Genomic DNA, 20518 nt, shown 5'->3' with positions numbered 1-20518 from the left:
TTTATCATATGTGCAAGGTGAAGGATGCCCTTTGACCCGCTGACCCGGGGACATGTCCCTGCTGGAGAAAGGCAGAGTCGCTAAGGCTGCAGCCATCTGGGTAATTTCCCCAGGGATGGGAGATCCGCTGCCCCAAGGAAACGAGCCAGTTAGTGAACAAGTAGCTTATTCAGAAAGTGAGCTGAACCTATCGCAGGTTCTTGGTAAATATGTGTTTTATTGGTGAATGGAAGGTTTCCAGGTGGGGTTTACCATTGCTGCTTTGGCAGCATTTCGAGGTAGTAAAATTTGGTTCACGTTTAGAAAGCTATTAGGCCCTTTCCGTGCTCTTCTGGACCTGCGGCCCCTCGTTGATTTTAACATCCAGCTGCTCTGGGAGGACTGGCAGTGGCCTGGGAAGGGAGTCGCCATGTAGCAGTGTTCTCCTGAACGGAACTGAAAGGTGTCTTGTCTTCGCAGGTTTGGAAGAGGACACACCACCCCGCTGCCTTTTCTCTGGCGGCCTACTAGCAGATGGAAAAGCATGGCGCTAGTTTGATGGCTGTGTCTGCTTCCCCAGGGGCAAGAAACTGCCTCCTGAGAAGGCGCCGGTGCTATGCATGTTATGAACTGTGTCTCCTTGGTCAGCGATAAAGGCAATGGGAACACCGCCATGGCAGCCGGCTTCATGACTGCGCAGGCACCGCCCCCGCCGCCTCCCCCGCCACCGCAGCTCGGTCCCTACTCGGGGGAGGGTCTTCCCCCCTCCCCGCCCCCTCCCCCTCCGCTGCCAGGGGGACCTCCGGGGCCCCCACCTCCTCCGGGACTACCCCCAAACTCTCACCTGAACGGCTACAGCCAGCTTGGTAAGAAAAAGCGGATGAGAAGCTTTTATTGGAAAACCATTCCAGAAGAGCAAGTTCGGGGCAAAACCAACATCTGGACCCTGGCAGCCAGCCAGCAGCATCGCTACCAGATCGACACCAAGACCGTGGAGGAGCTGTTTGGGCAGCAGGAAGATGCCACCATGGCTCCCCCTTCCAGGAGGGGAGGCTCTTTACACTCGTCCTCCAGGGAGGCCAGAGAAGAGGTAAGAGTGGCCCACGGCAGGGCGTGGCTCCTCGTGCTGCGTGGTTTTGTGTTTGGGTATGTGCCTCCGTTCCCAAACGTGCTAGAGGCACCGAGAAATGAGATAACCCGAGTGAACATGCTCTGAAAATGAAAGGAGGGCCGTGTATGATGAGCCTGAGCTAAGCAGCAAGACAGTGTAGGAGGCCTGCGAGCCGTATCCTCCCAGACATCCCAGAGGACCATGACCTCATGCGGAGAACATGCTGTCTGGGGCCTCGCTGGCCTCCCAGCCCAGCCCTGCCTCCAGCACATCTGCATGTCCCACGCCCCTCCCTGCACCCCGGGAGGAAGAGCTCCGCTGAAACAGAACCCTGCGCTTCTGAACTCAGTTACTTGACAGTCACTGGAGCTCTCTGAGACAAAATGTCTTTTATTAAATAGCATCATTAAGTAATGTACATCCTTAGACATTTATCTTTGTTTTTCCCTCCAGTTTTCTTTCCACACGTGTTTTGGGGTGGTCTTTATTCCTCTGGCCTCCTAATTAAATTTTGGCCATTGTGGAACGGAGATTTCTGACAGCTAAAGCATAACGCTATTTTCAGATAGACTTTCTACAAAGCACGTTTCCAGTGAACACGAACTGCGTTACTTTGAGAAAAATAGAAAGCTAGCAAGTTCTGAAAAGTTAAGTGAAAACATGGCCCTAGAGAAACAGGTCACCATGTCTTATAGAAACTGAGGCAAAACGACCTTTGTAAGTATTCTCTGTTTAGAAACATGAAGGTAAACTAAGACAACTCTACTTGCTAGAAGAATTAGGAAACCAAGAGGGAAAAGAATAGTGACACCCCCCAAAATAGGGGCAATAGCAATGCATTATTTTTTAATCTGTTGGAAAGGAGCAAGGAAAATAGGTTAGAGATAGAGCTGACTAGATAGGAGAATGGGCAGGGCTCTGGAATGAAGTAGTAGCTCTCCACATTACTGAATTCTTGAGCTGGCAGTATTGACCTCTTTTCTCTGTCTGGGGGCCCTTGAAACTGGCTGTATGGTCCCCTGTTGAGACAGCCAAGTTTTTATGAAATGCGGAGAACCCTAGGAGTGGAATTAGGCGTGAGCTGAGAGGCGTGTGAGAGGAGGTCTCCAGGACATGCTCAGTGTCCTGGCTTTCCCTGCTCTCTCTCAGAAATCTCTTTGATTTCTGAGCGCAGAAGGAGCAGGAAGTCGTCTCTTCAGTGCCCTGGCCTGTGACCTCACTTCCAGCAGAGGCGCCTGCTGGACAGTAGGTCATCCTCACCGTTGTTCCCCGGCTCTGCTTGCTGGCCTGCCAGCACTTTGAAGGAAAGAGTGGATGGGGGCCCGGAGTCAGAACACGTGTCTCAGGAAAGCCCATCACAGACAGAAGGGGGTCTGGCCAATCGGGCCCTCAGGGAGGCTGCCGGCCAGGTGTTCAAGAGGCTGTACGGAACTTGCTGCTGGATGTTTGTGATTTCAAGAGGGATTAAGACCCACTCTGATGGAAGGAACAGGAGGGGCTTGTAACATCTTTTCCCAACTAAGGCAGAAGCAGAAATGTCTGTATCTTAGGCCAGATCTAAAATTCAGGTAAAAGAGTCTTTCTCTTCCCCGCCCTTAACTCTAGGTACATCTTTTCTTTTCTTTCTTTCTTTTTTTTTCTTTAACTTAAAAATAACACAAAACCTGAAAGTGAATAATTATATTTTAAATTGTGGTGATATGTACATAGCATAACATTCACCCTCTTAAAATTTTTTAAAACTGTTTATTGACTTGGCTGTGCCAGGTCTTAGTTGCAGCATGTGGGATCTGCTTTCCCGACCAAAGACTGAACCTGGGCCCCCTGCATTCGAAGCACAAAGTCTTAGCCGCTGGACCATGAGGGAAGCCTCTCTGAACAGTTTTTAAGTGTATCGTTTAGGAGCATGGAAACATTCACGATGTTGAATGGCCACCGTCACCATCCATCCACAGAAGTGCTGGCATCTTGCAAAATGAAAACTGTCCCCCCTGTCCTCTCCCCTCGCCCCTGGCAGCCCCCTTCCCCTTCTGTCTCTGTGAGTCTCACCACCCTAGGTACCTCGCACAGTATTTGTCTTTTTGTGACCGGACTGTTTCACTTAACACAATGTTTTCAGGGTTCACCCATGTTGTAACATGTGCCAGAACTTTCAGGCTAATATTCCATCGCATGTATATATCACGGGGTTTCCCAGGTGGCTCAGTGGTAAAAGATTCCGCCCGCAAAGGCAGGAGTTGTAGGTGACTCAGTTTCGATCTCTGGGTCAAGAAGATCCCCTGGAGGAGGAAATGGCAACCCACTCCAGGACTCTTGCCTGGAGAATCCCATGGACAGAGGAGCCTGGTGGGCTACCGTCCAGAGGGCCACAGAGAGTCGGACAGGACTGAGTGACTGAACATGCAGGCATATGTTCATCGCATTTTATCTAGTCATCCTTGATGGACACTTGGGTCGCTCCCACCTTTTGGTTTTTGTGAATAATGCTGCCGTGAATGGTGGGTGCGCAGATATCTTTTAACACGTGTAGGTCCTAATCTGAGAGACAGCTGTCTAGAAAGAAAAATGAAATCACCATGACTGTATTATAAGGTGATCTAACTCTTCAGCTCTTCAGCACTCAGGATAAGTAGAGAAGATAGATGGATTTAAGGGTCGATTAGGTAATATCGTCACACCACAGGGGTCCAGAATTCATTTCCAGTTCTCATGCTATCTCCAACATGGCTCAGAGTAAGAAGTATCACACATACTACATATACTTCTTTTTTTTTTTGGCGAAAGAATACAGTACGTGCTATTTTATTCCCTCATTAGATTTTCTTCTAGAGAAGTTACAGCCCATTCTAACACTGGACTGTGTTAGAATGGTAGTCTAACACAGTCCAGTGATACATCTTCTGATTCCCTCAGTAGTAAGTGGGGTCCAGGGCTGAAACTGGGCAAACTGAAGCACACACAGGGAGCCTGTACAGCCAAGGAGGCCCGTCCTGAGCCTGGAAGTGGGGCTTTCCAACCTGCTGCCACACAGCTCACAGTTCTGGAGACTCAGACATGCCACGGATCCAGTTATGTCCCCTTGAAATGTAATAACCTCCTACAGAAATGACCTGCCATTATGCAGTTGGCTGGTCAACTTATAAAGCTTATAAAGCATTACAAATAAGTTCCATTATACTCTGAAGGAAGAAGTTACTGGGAGACAGGGAAGAACTGGATTTGAGAATGGCTAAATTTAGGAAGAGCAACATTTAAAATAGTAAATTAGAACATTTAGTAAGGGGGAAAAGGTTATGAAATACTGTCTGTGTATCTTTGTTAGCTAAAAATTAACTTGAAGAGGCTACAGATGCTACAATAATAAATTGCAATAAAGTAACTAGAAATAACAAACCATGTTCTTGGGGTAGTAATAAAGAAATTCAACTCAAACTCCATCTTCTTTCCTGAGTTTAGTGGTTTCAGGTCTGAGAAGCCCCTGTCCATCTGTTAGCGTTGCTCTTCAGCCCCCCAGAGCTGGTTACTTAGGGCTGCATTTGTCTCCCTACAGAATCTGAAATGCTCTGAAGGGGAAGAGAGTCCTAGCCATGTGGTCTCCTCCAAAGAAAGTAAACTGAACTGCCAGAAGTGAGCCAAAGGAGCAAAGGGACTGTCTTATAAGACATCAGTAGTAGAAGTAGTTTGTCGCTCAGTCGTGTCCGACTCTTTGGGACCCCATGGACTGTAGCCCACCAGGCTCCTCCCTCCATGGGATTCTCCAGGCAAGAGTACTGGAGTGGGCTGCCATTTCCTTCTCCAGGGGAGCTTCCCGACCCAGGGATCGAACCCAGGTCTCCCGCATTCCAGGCAGACGCTTTAACCTCTGAGCCAACAGGGAGGCCCCAAAGACATCAGTATGATGGGTCAAAATAGGTGTTCACAGAGAAAACTGTGAGATGAATGGGGTCTGAGGACATAATGTGGAACCTGGTGACTAGTTGATAACACTGTATTTGCTAAGAGAGTAGAACTTCACTCTGCTGCTGCTGCTGCTGCTAAGTCGCTTCAGTCGTGTCCGACTCTGTGCAACCCCATAGACGGCAGCCCACCAGGCTCCCCCGTCCCTGGGATTCTCCAGGCAAGAACACTGGAGTGGATTGCCATTTCCTTCTCCAATGCATGAAAGTGAAAAGTGAAAGTGAAGTCGCTCATTCCTGTCTGACTTCTCGACCCCATGGACCGCAGCCCACCAGGCTCCTCCGCCCATGGGATTTTCCAGGCAAGAGTACTGGAGTGGGGTGCCATTGCCTTCTCTGAGAACTTCACTCTACACACACACAAAAGAGAAATATGTTAGGTGATGGATGTTATTTAACTAAATGAGGAGAATGTATATCAGCATACAGTGTGTGTATATATATCAAATCACCATGTATTCCTTAAATTTCTTACAATTTTATTTCTCAATTACATGTCCATAAAACTGAAATTTGAAAAAATAAATGTAAACGTTGAAACACTTGAGGTCATTCACTGTTGTGTCTGTAGTAATATTATAATTACTGTTCGTTACTCATACCACATAAGAAAGAATTAAAATTGCTTATTAGAAAAAGGGAGGATGGGACAGAGAGAGGGAGGAAGGAAGACTGGCTTTTCCAAATTTGTGAACAGTAATGTTATTTTCTCACATAGTAATTCAGGTATCAGTCATTCTTTGTCAGCTTCTGTTCTAGTCCCAGAATGTTCTGAAGTCTGAGACAAGTAAGAGGTGGCCTCCAGCGGTGGGGAGGGGAGGTTAGTGTGTAATGGGGACGGAGCCTCAGTTTGCAAGATGAAGGGTTCTGGAGATGTTTACATGATAGTGTGAGTGTACCTATTACCGCTGAACTTTACACTTTTAACATGGTTACCTGTTATGGTAAAATGGTAACTGTTATGTGTATTTTGGGGCTTCCTGGGTGGCTCAACTGGTAAAGAATCCTCCTGCCATGCAGGAGACCTGGGTTTTATCCCTGGTCGGGGAAGATCCCCTGGAGGAGGGCATGGCAACCCACTGTAGTACTCTTGCCTGGAGAATCCCATGGACAGAGGCGCCTGGCGGGCTGCAGTCCACGGGGTCACAAAGAGTCAGACACGACTGAGTGACTCAGCACAGCACAGCACGTGTGTGTTCCACCACAATTTAAAAGGAAAGTTTCTTCTTCCTGAAATAAATATGAGAGGCAGAGTTTGGAGCAGGTGGATGAGAGTATAAGAATGGTAGGAGAAAGGCGAAGTGCTTAGCTGGAGGTTTCACCAGCTTCCCTGAGCACGGAGACAGCACTGCTGTCTCAGTGCTGCAGAGGGGCCTGAGCCCTGGCCCTGGCGGCCTGCGGGGAGGCTGTTCCTAGAGCTGCTGGGCTCCTGCCCTCGCATCTCGGCTCCTCTGTGCACCGGGGGTAGTGATCTCGCAGGCAGGCCCCTCCTGGGAACGGTCACGAGCTCTTTGCACACTGAGGGCACGGCTGTGGCAGGCTGTGGTGTCCCGAGGAGTTGATAGAATTGATTGAACTGGTGGGGAGGGAGGGGCCGGGTCAGTGACCCTGTTCTTGGGCTGCTGGAGTGCACTCCTGGGGGTGACTCAGAGCACCAGCACCTCCTGCCCCACACTGCCGGGTATCTGAACCTCCAGCCAGCCTTTGGGGAAGTGAGATAAGCTAATTTACACGCGTCCTGATAACCCTCTTCAAAGGACTGTGTGATAACACCGCTTTGGGAGGTTCACAGGCGATGCCCTCTGAGAGGAGGCTGCCCGCACTGGGCACAGCTGAGGAGGCCTGGGGAGAAGGGCGCCGTCCCCACCGGGTTCTCGGCCACCTCACTTTCCTGTTCTTTGCAGGAGGCCCTGGGTGCCGGTTTCCCTTTAAGACACTTGGTGCTGGCCAACCCAGGCATTCCCCGAGGAGCCCCTCTAATGACGGACCAGGTTCTGAAGCTTCGCTTCAGGCTGTGGAGACCGCTGCTGCCCCAGGCGTAGCCCCCGTGCCGCACCCCCCCAGCTCAGAGCTCTGCTCCCAGAACCTGGGTGCTGTCGTCCATCCCACGGAACAGCCCTGGGGTCACCGGGGCTTTGGCCAGGCCTATGGACCACTCTCTGCAGACCTGCCCCCATTCCTGGAAAAGCATCTCAGTGTGAATACTAGGCTGGTGGGGACCTTCGCTGTTTCTCTGTATTCCTGTATCCTCAGCAGAAGGGAAGGTCATAAGAAATAGGTGAATAGGAACCAGAGAGAGCCTGCTGCTTTGGGAAGGTATAAAATGACACCCCTAAGGCTCAGTTTCCTTATCTGTGAAATAGGAACAATGACAGTGATTTCTCCACCTGCTTTCTCAACAGCAGCAGCAGTGGTTCCAGACTGAGCGCACGGGGTCCCGAGGGTTACGGGTGAAGAGGCTGAGGGCGGGGCTGGGCGAGGGTGCTGCCGTCAAGGTTAGATATAGCAGGAGGCGGTAGTCGAATGAGAAAGGATAAAAGGTTTGTCCCCATTCTGGGTAGATATGAACGCAGAAAAGCTCTTCAGATCAGTGTGCATGCTCTTACTTTTTAGTTGTGAATTCTAATAACCACGTCGTTCTCTGTCTGAAATCCGGATTCCTCTTTTTGGTGTAAGCTCTCCTCTTACAGGATGTGAAGTGTGACTTTCTCTCCCATCTCCTCTCCCCTCCCTTCACACTGAACTTGAACTGTAATCCCTGGGTAGGATTCCAATAAGGAGCCTGTCCTTTTAGCTTAGGAGTTTATTTTACGGCTGGCAGGTGATTGTGTTAAGATGAAATAAACCCCTCAGATAGTAAATAATGTGATTGTTTAAGATTAGTCTTCAAAAGCAGGCAACCATACTCTTGTAAAAATTTAACCTTCTAGCCAGGAAGTCCCATTAACTTTGGTTAACAATCTTGCTGCCTCTTATAAACTTAGAAGCAGGCCCAGAGATCAGGAATTTAATCTGAAACCTGATTCTTTTCTGTTCACAATGAATCACATACATTTGGAAAGAAAGAGTGTTCCTATTTAGCTTGTTTCCCTCCTCCAAAAAACAAATGGGGAAAATGGGAGAATTTTAAGGTTATCTTTCCTCCAGGTATTCTGGCTGGATATTTACTTCCAAAGAAATGGCTTCTGTGTTTAATAATACCCACCCCCTAAAAAGGGGCTTCCCTGATGGCTCGGACAGTAAAGAATCTGCCTGCAATGCAGAAGACATGGGTTGGATCCTGGGGTAGGGAAGATCCCCTGGAGGATGGCACGGCAACCCACTCCAATATTCTCACCTGGAGAATCCTGTGGACAGAGGAGCCTGGCGGGCTACGGTCCACAGGTCGCAGAGAGTTGGACACGTCTGAGTGACTGATACTACTACTACCTCCAAAAAAGGTTCTAATTTCCAATCTGATAAGCCCTCCCCACTTATTACAGTAGTTCTCCTGTGTCTGCAGGGAATGCTTTCCAAGACCCGGGTGGATGCCTGAAACCATGAACAGTACCAAACTCTGTATATACAGATGGTCCCATGATGTTTTTGACTTAAGGTTTTTCAACTTTACGATGGTATGGAAGCAATAGACATTCAGTAGAAGCCGTGCTTGGGCTTTTGAGGTCTGCTCTCTCTGCACTGGCCGTCTGCGGCACAGTCCCATCTTCCGAGACTGGGCAGTGGGCGTGCGGCCGCTCCCGGCAGCCAAGCCATCTCGAGAGGAAGAAGCCGGCGCACTGACAGACGTTGTTTTGCACTTCCAGTACAGCGTTCCGTCAGTTACAGGAGGTGTTCAGCACTCCATTATAAAATAGTCTTTGTGTTAGATGACTTTGCTCAACTGTAGGCTCACGCAAAGGTTCTGAACACTTTTAAAGCAGGCTGCGCTACGCTGTGACGTCAGCCGTTTAGGTGTGTGAGGTGCACTTTTAGCATTTTAGCTCGTGATGGGTTTCTCGGGACATAAGCTGCGGAAGATCTGTACTGTGTTTCTCCCGGTACATACACAACTGTGATGAATTTTAATATCGGCTAGGCACAGTAGGAGCTTAACAACAATACGGAATAGTAAAATAGAACGGTTATGATGTTGCTGAACAGAGTTTATCTAAAAAAGACAGAAAATTTTATTTGCGCCAAATTGAGGACTATAATCCGGGAACAGCCTCTCAGGAAGCTCTGAGAACTGCTCCTCTCATTAGATACAAAAGCACAGTTGTATCAGGTTTTGAGACCGAGGGCTGTACATCCTACACAATCCAGATCTACCCACACCAAGTGGGTGATGGGCCATGGTGGCCCCTTACAAGATTAAGAAGGAAGGTTATCTCCTAAGGAGTTATCTCGTTGATGCCAAGAGAATGTTGCCTTTTATGGGTGAGCAGGTATTTCTGCCGATGGGGAGTTTTGGTCGATGCGTAAAACAGATACACAATTCACACTAGAGGAGAAGAGGAGGCCAAAGAGCAGAGGAAAAAAATTGTTTACATTTTCCTTGCTTTGCCTTAGAATAGGAGTTTTTATTTCATGAATAATAATGTATTGTAATAAAAGTTATGTGAATGTGGTCTCTCTCAAAATATCTGGCACAAATGTAATGCCTTTTCCAGCATAACGAAGCACTTATGCACTGTGGCTGTAACTTCTGCAACTTCAGGTGCAGCAGCAAAGCTAGGAGGAATTTCTTTTTCCTTCCTACAATTTCATGGGTGGAAGATTCTTTCTGACCATAGATCTTAGCAACCTTAGCAAATGAGTTTTTTCTTTCCTTATTAAGTTAAGAACTTTCACCTTTTCACTTAAAGGAAGCTCTTTACAGCCTCTCTTTGGCATATCTGAGTTGCCAGTGTAACCACGCTTGTGCTTTGGGGCCATTACCAAGTAAAATGAGCAAGCATTGTGAACGCAAGTGCTGTTATACCATGCCAGTAACCCCATAACCCATAGCTACTGAGTGACGAATGGGCAGGACACGCTGGACAGGGGGTTGACTCACGTCCCTGTGGATGGATCGGGATGGTGCGAGGATTCCAGAAATGCTCGCATGCCAAAAAAAAGCATCTTAGACTTGGTAAAATACAGCCTAGAAGTTTTCCCTTATAAATTCCCTTTTAAATTCTGAAAAAAGTGTAGGACACTTTCTTACCTCCTCCTTTAAAAGGGGTACTGGATCTATATAGTCTCCTTGAATGAAAATAAAATTTTTGTTTAGAAAAATACTAAGAATTTTATTACGTTTCTGAAAATAACAGTGTTGGTCTTTTAACATCCCTAAATCAGGGTTGGAGCTCATGCCTCAAAATCTTCAGAGTTCAAATCTCATATGATTCTTGCTATGCTAAGACAGCTATTTCCAAATTGGGGCTTTTAAATATGGGCTGTGTTGTTCTAAGAGGAAATTGTAAAATTTAGAAAATGTTGATATAGTTTATTTAAGATTATGCAATATTAAAATAGATCTGTATGGGAATTCCCTGGTGGTCCAGTGGTTAGCTCAGTGCTTTCACTGCTTTGGGCCCAGATTCAATACCTGGTCAAGAAACAGGTCCCCAAGCCCTGCAGCTTGGCCAAAACATACATATTTGTATGATTTGGCCAAATCATACATATGATTGTTATATATATAAATATATATATATATATGATTGTTACCATTAAGGAAATATTGCAGAAAGCTTGGCGAGATAATATTTTGAAGCTATATTAGGTATCAGTCTGCAGAATTACATACTGGGAATTATTCTGTTACTTTAATACATTAAAATTATTCTCATATTAATACATTATGTTGTATTTTGATAGGTCTTAATTCTCTTCTCCGACTCTTTTTTAGGAAATCATTTTATTTCAGCTGTGCCGGGTCTTCGCTGCTGTGTGGGCTCTGCTCTGGTTGCTGCGCGCGGGGCTCCCCTCTAGCTGTGGCGTGCAGGCCGCTCGTTGCGGTGGCCTCTCTCGCTGCGGAGCACGGGCTCCAGGGCGCTGGGGCTTCAGCAGCTGCCGCGCACGGGGCTCGGTAGTTGTGGCTCCTGGGCTCCAGAGCACAAGCTCAGCAGTCGCCAGCTCTTCTCCTTCACACTTTAACAATCTTATGTGTCTTGTGTTTTCTTCCAGATTACTCTCTTGGATGCAAAACGGAGCATGAACATTGGGATATTTCTTAAGCAGTTTAAGAAGTAAGATTTTTGCATGCATTTGAAACTTTAGTCACACCTCTACTGTCAGCATCAGACTCTGTGGGTGTGAGCTGACACGCAGCTTCTAATGAGGGAAAGGCATCCCTCACCCCTTCAGATTGTGTTAGGCACATGTCTTAAAGAGTCCCCAAGTGTGTCCCTTTCTGCTGTTTTCCTCCATAAAAGCATAATCTAGTTGCTTGGAGTTCAGGGAGAATTGCCTTGGGACATCTCTTCAAGCCTGACATGTCAGGGAATTTACAAATTCGCCTGAGGTGTTGCCCTGTTAGTGGAGGATGGACAAGTGAGTCAAAGAGTGGTTAAATTCAGGTGTGCTAACGTGGAAAGGCGGAGAAGGCAGTGGCACCCCACTCCAGTACTCTTGCCTGGAAAATCCCATGGACGGAGGAGCCTGGTAGGCCACAGTCCATGGGGTCGCTAAGAGTTGGACTCGACTGAGCGACTTCACTTTCACTTTTCACTTTCATGCGCTGGAGAAGAAAATGGCAACTCACTCCAGTGTTCTTGCCTGGAGAATCCCAGGGATGGAGGAGCCTGGTGGGCTGCTGTCTGTGGGGTTGCACAGACTCGGACATGACTGAAGTGACTTAGCAGCAACGTGGAAAGGAGAGGACTCTGGCTCCAGGAGGTTGACCAAACTGCTTTTCTTCTCCCAAAGAAGATGCTACTGTTAGCCTCTCTGGGATGCCTGAGGGTGGTTTCCCGTGGAAGGGGCCTGTGGCATGTCAGGACCCCCTGTGTCCCCTGGCAGGGGGCCGTTACGGTCACTGACACAAGGCCACCTGTCAGACAGGGAGGGAGCCAGGGTGGGAAGGAGGGTGGAGGTGGTCTGTTTTCATTTCCACTGGCTTGTGTTTCTTAGGCACTCCAGCAAATGTGAAATGGAATCTGATTGTTGTCTTTTCAAGGTCTCCTCCATCTATCGTGGAAGATATCCATCAAGGAAAGAGTGAACACTATGGATCAGAGACATTGAGAGAATTTCTTAAGCTTTTGCCAGAGTCAGAGGAGGTAAGGAATTTGGGGCATGAGTTTTTGATGCTAAGAGTGATAATAAAAGCTTCATCTGTTTTAGGAATGTCAGAACTCACATGGAATGGGCACTCTTTTACCCAGAGCCCGAGTTTTCTCTTGTGACAGTAAAAAGTTACCAGTAGAAAGAGTACAAGTTATAGAGGTAAAGAACCTAGGTTTAAATTGACATGCCTTCCCTTAATTGAGAACGTGGGCAAGTTTCTTAAGTCCTGTGAACTTTAGTTTCCTCGCCTGTAAAATAAGGATAATGAGGCTTACCTCATTGAATTGTTGAGATGATTAAGCCCTCGTTATGAATCTAATGTGGTACTTGGCACAGGGGAGCTCAATAAATGTTAGTTCCCTTTTCTGTCAGCTAAGGTGATCTTTGCCTAGGGTGTACCTGGGGTTGTTTGATAATGCATTTTTTTTTAAAAAAAAGGAAAGATTGACCACTTTTGAATAAAAATGCTTTAAAAACTAAGAGGTAGGTAAATTGTTAATAGATATTGTATATTTTAATTGACTGAAGATGGAGATGGCTATGGTGACAATATAGTGCCACAGTGTAAATAAAGTTACTGATTTTGCAGGGGCTGACTTAACTGAATCTTTGCATGATTAGGAGCTTAAAAAAGAGAGAAAGACAGTTTTGTAAAACCTTCCAGAAGTGTGACACTATTTCTGAATAAGTGACCCTTGAAAAAAAAATTCGTTAAAAGGCTAAATAAATACGTGCTATTTGAACAATACAAAGTCTTATAAAGTAAAAAGTGTAAGTTACGCTCTTACCATACGCTGCTGGTTCCTCCCTCCCCAGGCTCTCTCCTTTTCCCAGACATAATTTACGGAACTTGATTTTAGCGCCATTAATAACCAAAAACAATGTATTTATGCTTTGTTCTTTTCGTCTCTGTGCTGACTTCACAGTGCCAGGCTGAGGGTCTTGGTGGGCGACTGGGTCTTCAGGTATTCTGAGCTGCTCTCTTCACCTCAGGTTTCTGTTCGCAGGTTAATTGTCATTTTCCAAAGCCAGGATTAGTTAACAGCATTTGTTACTGTTAGGAAAGGGTCTTACAGAGTTGAGGTTAAAGTACATCAGATCACAGTTCACCCTGGATCCTACCTACTGAACACTCCTTAATCTTTTTTGTGAAGAAAGACATTCCAAAATCTTTTTTTGTAATTGAACTATATTGATTTACGGTATTGTGTTTCAGGTGTACTCAATATCTTTTATTAGGATGGATAGAAGATTTGGTTGCTCTAGAAATCTTTATTCCTGCTTGGGCATTTCTCATGCCTGCTCCTGAGCCCGGCTCCAGTACCTTCCTAACAGAGCTCTGAATTTCCAACTCAGTGGGAGTTAAGCATGAGGGGAGGCTGCCAGCTTTATGCCACTGAAGAGGGAGGAGGTTAGATATGGTTTCCTTATTATCTTCCTTCCTAATTTAAAAATCAGAGGCAATTGAAAATTACGTTTGAAAAATCTTTGAATGCAAAGGCTGTGGAAGACTTAGGGATCTTCCAAAGAAGCAACTTAGCTGTCCAACCTCTCGTTTTCAAGAATCCTGTATTTTTGTATGTGGGAATAATTCAGAGGGAAGAGGTGGTTAAGGACGAGGTGACCAAAACCCACCCCAGCGCTGCCCTGAGGATCCCCAGGCACTCTCAGCTGCAGATGATCGGCTGACCCCAGAGTCGAGACAGGGTCCCGCTGAGGCCTTGGGGTCCTGCAGGGCCTTCCCAGCCCCGGGACCCGCCGTCCCCTTCCCCTGCAGGGCCCCCCTCGGTCTGTATATTTGACAAGTTCGGTCACACTCTGCTCGTTTACATTCCCGCCTCCTGGCCTTTGACGGGGCACACCCTCCTCCGGGAGCTGAGCTTCCTGCAGCAGGAACACCCTGACAGTCCCCAAGGCTGCCTGGCAGCCCTCCTTCAGCCCCTCCCTGGGGGCTGTGTGCCTCCCTGGGCAGGAGCCACCTCCCGACCGCTGCCCTGCAGGGACAGGCTGGCTTTGCCATGAGTGCTGGGCGGCTCTGGCCGCCCCGGACCCCCACGAGACAGGGGCGACCCTAGAGCCCTGGTGGGGGGCAGAAGCTGGAGAAGAGGCCAAGGAGGAGGCAGGGCCCAGTGAAAGAGGCTGAGGAATGCGGCAGAAACACGCTAACCAATGTATCAGCGGGTGCACAACTGCACCTTGCTCAGCCCGAGGGGTACGTCCCGTGCTCGTTTCAGGCACAGGGAGGGGCCATGCACTGACTGCGTGCCCCGAGTTCCTGGCACAAGCCAGGGCCACAGGGAGCGAGTGCTCAGCCCGGCTCTGGCACACAGAAAGTCGGTAAATCATCCCTGTGGGGGCTGGGTGTGTTTTTTTCATTTGATCCACACAGTGACATTGTAAGCTCTTCCTCAGGTAACAGACAAGACCCCATCCGGTGCCATAGAACTGATGGGCCCCGGAGGGCGGGGGGCTTGGCCTGACTCATCTGACCCCTGGGCCACCCTCGCCACCTCCCTGTGAGGAAGGAAGGACAAGGGTTCCCCACCCCCTGCCTGCTCCAGGCCAGCCCCCCAGGCCTGCGTCACCTCCGCTCTCACAGGGAACCGAGGCACCAGTGTGTCAGCACAGTGACACCATCAGCAGCAGCTGAGCTGGTGAACAGGACCGGCTTGGCCACCAGCTCACCTGGGTTCATTTGTTTCCTGGTGTTTTCTGCCCTTTACCACAAAGCTTTTTATCTGGCACATTTTGTTCGTCTTGCCTCAGACTCGTGTTTAAAACTTGTAGAGGGAGATGGTGGTGGTTTAATTGCTAAGTCGTGTCCAATTCCTGGCAACCCTGCCAGGCTCCTCTGTCCATGGCACTTCCCAGGCAAGACTGGAGTGGGTTGCCATTCCCTTCTCCACGGGATCTTCCTGACCCAGGGGTCCAACCTGGGTCTCCTGCATTGCAGGTGGATTCTTTACCAACTGAGCTCCCAGGGAAGAGGGAGATGGTAGACCCAGAAATGAAAGCATGTTCCCCGCCTGGGCCCCGAGAGGGGTCTTGACAAGGAGCCGTGCCCTCTGTGGGTGCCGGTGCCCTTCTGCCGGCTCAGCATCAGGGACTTGGGGCTGGAGGTGGCGCTGCTGTCTGTAGCAGCAAGCTGACTTGCCCCTCCTGATGTGTCTATCACCTCATTCTTACCTTGTTTGTTCACTCTGCTCCTGGGAGAGGAGGAAGCCCTGGGGTCTTCTGTTGGTGGGTCTGCTGTTTGGTGGGAAACCCTGCTGCTTCACGGCCATGTGAGCGGGCTTAGCCGGATGGAGGAGGCCTGCTCTGTGGAATGCATGAGTCTTAAGGAGCAGGCTGTTTGTTGTCAGGGCAGAAACCGGGCACAGCCGGGTCATAATGAGAGTCCCTCGGCTCAGCCAAGAAAATGATGCCTAACAACGTTTGATAAATGCTTTTTGATGGTGATGAGAATACACAATAATTACAGGGTTTGTCCACCTCTCTTTTTTACCTCCCTCACTGTGAAGGCACAGTAATCCCTCTTAATGAACATAAATCTCATTTTGAAATGGAATTAAGAGCTGTATACATGGCATTTAAACCAAATACTATCTTTAGTATCACTATTTTCTTAAACTCCATAAACATTTTTCACTCATTATATAAGAGAAGGCAATTAATCATTGTTCATTTACCGTTCAGCACATGTTTAACAGAAATATCTACCAAGTGTACTTCGCATGACCTGTTCCTGTGCTTCAGACAGGAAGCCGTGCTGTGATTCTCAGAAGTTTGGCCCATGCTACATATGTGGTCTTGTAAAAGACACAGACAACCCCGCTCTGCCCCTGCCCATATATGGTAAATCGTTAGACTCCAGCTCAAGAGGGATCAGAATTCATCTTGTGGCTTTTTCAGTTCAGAAACTGGGCACTAGTTTGGGTTTAAGTAATGCAGAAGTTCCATCTCTCCTTAAACTTAGTAAGGCTGAAAACGGAAAATCCACTTTGAGGCCCTACAGGTAGGGGAAATAATGCAGTGCCATAAATGGCTGGTTTTGCCCATCAGGAAGAAAATGCAGTCTGAAGGCCCAGACTTAATGCTGGGGAGTCTGGGGTGTGTGTCTGCACTGTCACATTTTGTATTTCAGAAAAGAAATTGATGCAGATGTTTCAGTTTGGGGATCTTCGCAAATACTCCCTCCTCCCTGTTTTTGAACGGTTAATTCCTATTTTTCAAGAGGTTTGAAAATTAGGTTTTTATTATGGGCACCTAGCATAATTCAGGGGATAGGAAAGAGAAAGCTTTATAAAGTGTTAAGTGCTTACTGGGAACAGTTAGCTGCAAGGATAGACTATCAGCTTGACTCTACGTCTTCTTGTTTGTTTGCTTTTAATTAGAGTAGAGTTGATTGGTGTGTTAGTTTCCGGTGTACAGCAAAGTGATTCAGTTATACGTGTACACACATCTATTCTTTTTCAGACTCTTTGCCCATATAGGTTATTACAGAACTCTAGCAGTCTTAAGGTGCTACTGACCGTGAAGTGTTTGTGTTGGGAAACTCCAGTCCAGTGGACAGGAGTGTGTTTGGGGTTGGTCCTGTTTTCTGTGTGGGGAAGGCACAGTTTGAGAACTTTCTGTGCCTGCATCCCTACTTGCTAGCTGTTATATTCCTGTGTCAGAATGCTTTTTTTTTCCTTTACCACAGTTGAAGGAATATGTGTGCATTTAATAACTTCTAGTTTAGTTTAACTTTTTACAGGACTAGTGCATGTTCACTGTGGACATTTTAGGAAATGAGAATGAGCAGCAGATGCAAGAGATACTGTGATTCCCTCACCTCGTGTCGATGCCTGGCTCATCTTGTTCTTGTTTGTAGCATGTGCCTGGAGGGCCAGGGCATAGAGGCTTCTTGTCTTAATTTATAGAAGTGGGATTCTACTGATCCTTACCTGACTCTTTTTCAGAGGGGAAGATCTTGACATCTTTCAATTGTTTAAGACATTTTCCTCTCTAGCTTCCTGCTGGAAAGCCAGTGCGTACTCACCTCCACATCCAGTGGTCCCTTCCTATAAAGCTGCTGAATGTGAAGGGGAGCTTGATCTCAGAAGGAAGATCTGTGTTAGCCATCCCGCCCCCCATCTGAGTATCTTATATCCGAAATACTCAAAATAATGAGACATTTCATTTGTCACTTAGGCTCTGCTAGAGTGACTGTATATATCGAGTCTCGTCTTTCTTTTTCCAGACGGGGTCTCCCCTCCAGCTTATGACTTACTCAGCATCTCCATCCTGGGATGACCCTCTGTCTGGCTCCCTTAGTAACCCCTGAGGACTCTCCAGTGGCTCCGGCTCTCCGGTTTGTGTGGGACTGTTCATACCCACATGAGTGACGCAGCTCTCCTCTCCCTAACTTGCTTGTTTGGGTTTCTTTGAAACAGCAAACTAGTCGATGACTTTCTTTCGTCTTTCCTTAGGTCTGCATGTTTACTAATTTGAATTTAGCTCTGAAATCCTTATTTTCTGGAAGGAATTCTAAGGTGGAATTTAAAATAATGCTGTGTTTCAATCATTGGTCCTTTTTCCTTGACCCCCACCCCCTTTTCCATTTGTCTTTCAGATAAAGAAACTAAAGGCGTTCAGTGGAGACGTGGCCAAGCTGTCCCTGGCAGACTCCTTTCTGCACTGCTTAATCCAGGTGCCAAAGTAAGGACCACCCATCTCTGCTTTTGGCAGCTCACAGTTCTCAGGTCAACAAGCATCACACGCTACAGCTCGCTTCTTGTTTTTCAGCTATTCCCTGCGGATTGAAGCCATGGTGCTAAAGAAGGAATTTTTGCCTTCTTGTTCTTCTCTATACACAGATATGACGATTCTAAGGAACGCTACAAAAGGTGAGTAAATGCATGATGCTTTGGGTAATTTGTTTTTATTAATTTTGGTAGCAGCCTATTTTTTAAAAACTGTTCAAATGAAAAGTTGTAGATATGGGAAGTTCCATTTCTGATACACTCTTAAAAGGGAAATGACATGTTACCAAGGATGGTATTTAAGGTTTAGCTCCATTTACTACCCCCGTTAATTAATTTAATTAATTGACCAGTCAATCAATTAATTAGCATATTATCCTCCAATAAAAGAAAGTTATTTCATCTCAGAAAGGGAACGTGTTAGTCGCTCAGTTGTTTCTGCCTCTTTTGCAACCCCATGGGCTGTAGTCCACCAGGCTCCTCTGTCCATGGGATTCTCCAGGCAAGAGTACTGGAGTGGGCGGCCATTCCCTTCCCCCGGGGGTCTTCTGGGCCCAGGGATTGAACCCAGGTCTCCTGCACTGCAGGCAGACTCTACCGTCGGAGCCGCTGGGGGAGCTCCTCTCTCAGGTTCAGGAATGAGCCTGTTGCTCGCAGCGTGCTCTTGTTCCTCGCCTAGACTAGCTTTCTGAACGTGTGTGTGTGTGTGTGTGTGTGTGTGGTGTATGTTTCGTGGGTGGTGTGTGTGGTTGTCTGTGTGCTGTATGTTGTGTGTGTTTAGTGTGTGGTGTGTGTGTAGCGTATGTGTATGTTGCATGTTCTCCCTGTGATGTGTGTGTGTCCTGTATACACTGTGCATGTGTGGTGTGTGTCATCTGTGTGTTTACTGTGTGGTGTGTGTGTGTAGCATATGTATCTGTTGTGTGTTCTCTGTGTGGTGTGTGTGTGTCCTGTGTACACTGTGCACGCATGGTGTGTGTCATGTGTGTGTGTAGTGCGTGTGGTGTGTGTGTAGCATATGTGTATGTTGCATGTTCTCTGTGTGATGTGTGTCCTGTGTACACTGTGCATGTGTGGTGTGTGTCGTGTGTGTGTAGTGTGTGTCGTGTGTGTGTAGCGTATGTGTATATTGTGTGTTCTCTGTGTGATGTGTGTCCTGTGTACACTGTGCACACGTGGTGTGTGTCATGTGTGTGTTTAGTGTGTGTGGGGTGTGTGTAGTGTACGTGTATATTGTGTGTTCTCCGTTTGATGTGTGTGTATCCTGTGTACACTGTACATGTGTGGTGTGTGTCATGTGTGTGTTTAGTGTGTGGGGTGTGTGTGTAGCGTATGTGTCTGTTGTGTGTTCTCTGTGTGGTTGTGTGTATGCTGTATGTTGTGTGTGTGTTTAGTGTGTGTATAGCATATTCTGTGTGGTCTGTGTGTATCCTGTGTACACTGTGCATGCATGGCATGTGTCATGTGTGTGTTTAGTGTGTGGGGTGTGTGTAGTGTATGTGTATGTTGCGTGTTCTGTGTGGTGTGTGTCCTGTGTACACTGTGCATGTGTGGTGTGTCATGTGTGTGTTTAGTATGTGTGGTGTGTGCGTAGTGTTTGTGTATGTTGTGTGTTGTGTGGTTGTGTGTGTGGTGTATGTTGTGTGTTTTTAGTGTGTGTGGTGTGTGTATAGCGTATTCTGTGTGGTGTGTGTATCCTGTGTACACTGTACACGCGTGGTGTGTGTCATGTGTGTGTAGTGTGTGGTGTGTGTGGCATACATGTATATTGTGTGTTCTCTGTGTGGTGTGTGTATCCTGTGTACACTGCACACGTGTGTGTCATGTGTGTGTTTAGTGTGTGTGGGGTGTGTATAGTGTACGTGTATATTGCGTGTTCTCTGTGTGGTGTGTGTATCCTGTGTACACTATACACACATGGTGTGTGTCGTGTGTGTAGTGTGTGTGGGATGTGTGCAGCGTACGTGTCTATTGTGTGTTCTCCATGTGATGTGTGTATCCTGTGTACACTGTGCATGTGTGGTGTGTGTCATGTGTGTGTTTAGTGCGTGTGGTGTGTGTGTAGCATATGTGTATGTTGCATGTTCTCTGTGTGATGTGTCCTGTGTACACTGTGCACGTGTGGTGTGTGTCATGTGTGTGTAGTGTGTGTGGTGTGTGTGTAGCGTATGTGTATATTGCGTGTTCTCTGTGTGATGTGTGTGTCCTGTGTACACTGTGCACGCGTGGTGTGTGTCATGTGTGTGTTTAGTGTGGGTGTGTGTGTGTAGTGTACGTGTATATTGCGTGTTCTCCGTGTGATGTGTGTGTGTCCTGTGTACACTGTACATGTGTGGTGTGTGTCATGTGTGTGTTTAGTGTGTGTGGTGTGTGCGTAGTGTATGCGTATGTTGTGTGTTCTGTGTGGTTGTGTGTATGCTGTATGCTGTGTGTGTTTAGTGTGTGTATAGCATATTCTGTGTGGTGTGTGTGTATCC

At 47.4% G+C, this 20518-nt stretch overlaps 1 protein-coding gene across 1 annotated transcript in view; it reads left to right on the top strand.

The window, feature by feature from the left end:
* The first annotated feature begins 595 nt into the window (after window positions 1-595).
* FHDC1 (FH2 domain containing 1) overlaps window positions 596-20518 on the top strand; it is a 34151-nt gene continuing 14228 nt past the window's right edge. The window contains exons 1-5 of the mRNA XM_068990211.1: window positions 596-1069; window positions 11197-11258; window positions 12188-12290; window positions 17912-17997; window positions 18085-18185. Coding sequence (XP_068846312.1) covers window positions 596-1069; window positions 11197-11258; window positions 12188-12290; window positions 17912-17997; window positions 18085-18185 — 826 coding nt within the window. The remainder of the gene's footprint in view (window positions 1070-11196; window positions 11259-12187; window positions 12291-17911; window positions 17998-18084; window positions 18186-20518) is intronic.

Source organism: Capricornis sumatraensis, chromosome 17 (genome assembly GCF_032405125.1).
Source record: "Capricornis sumatraensis isolate serow.1 chromosome 17, serow.2, whole genome shotgun sequence".
NCBI classification, from domain to species: Eukaryota; Metazoa; Chordata; class Mammalia; order Artiodactyla; family Bovidae; genus Capricornis; species Capricornis sumatraensis.
Note: the sequence above shows the minus strand (reverse complement) of the source record. Positions and strands in the feature narration are given on the sequence as shown.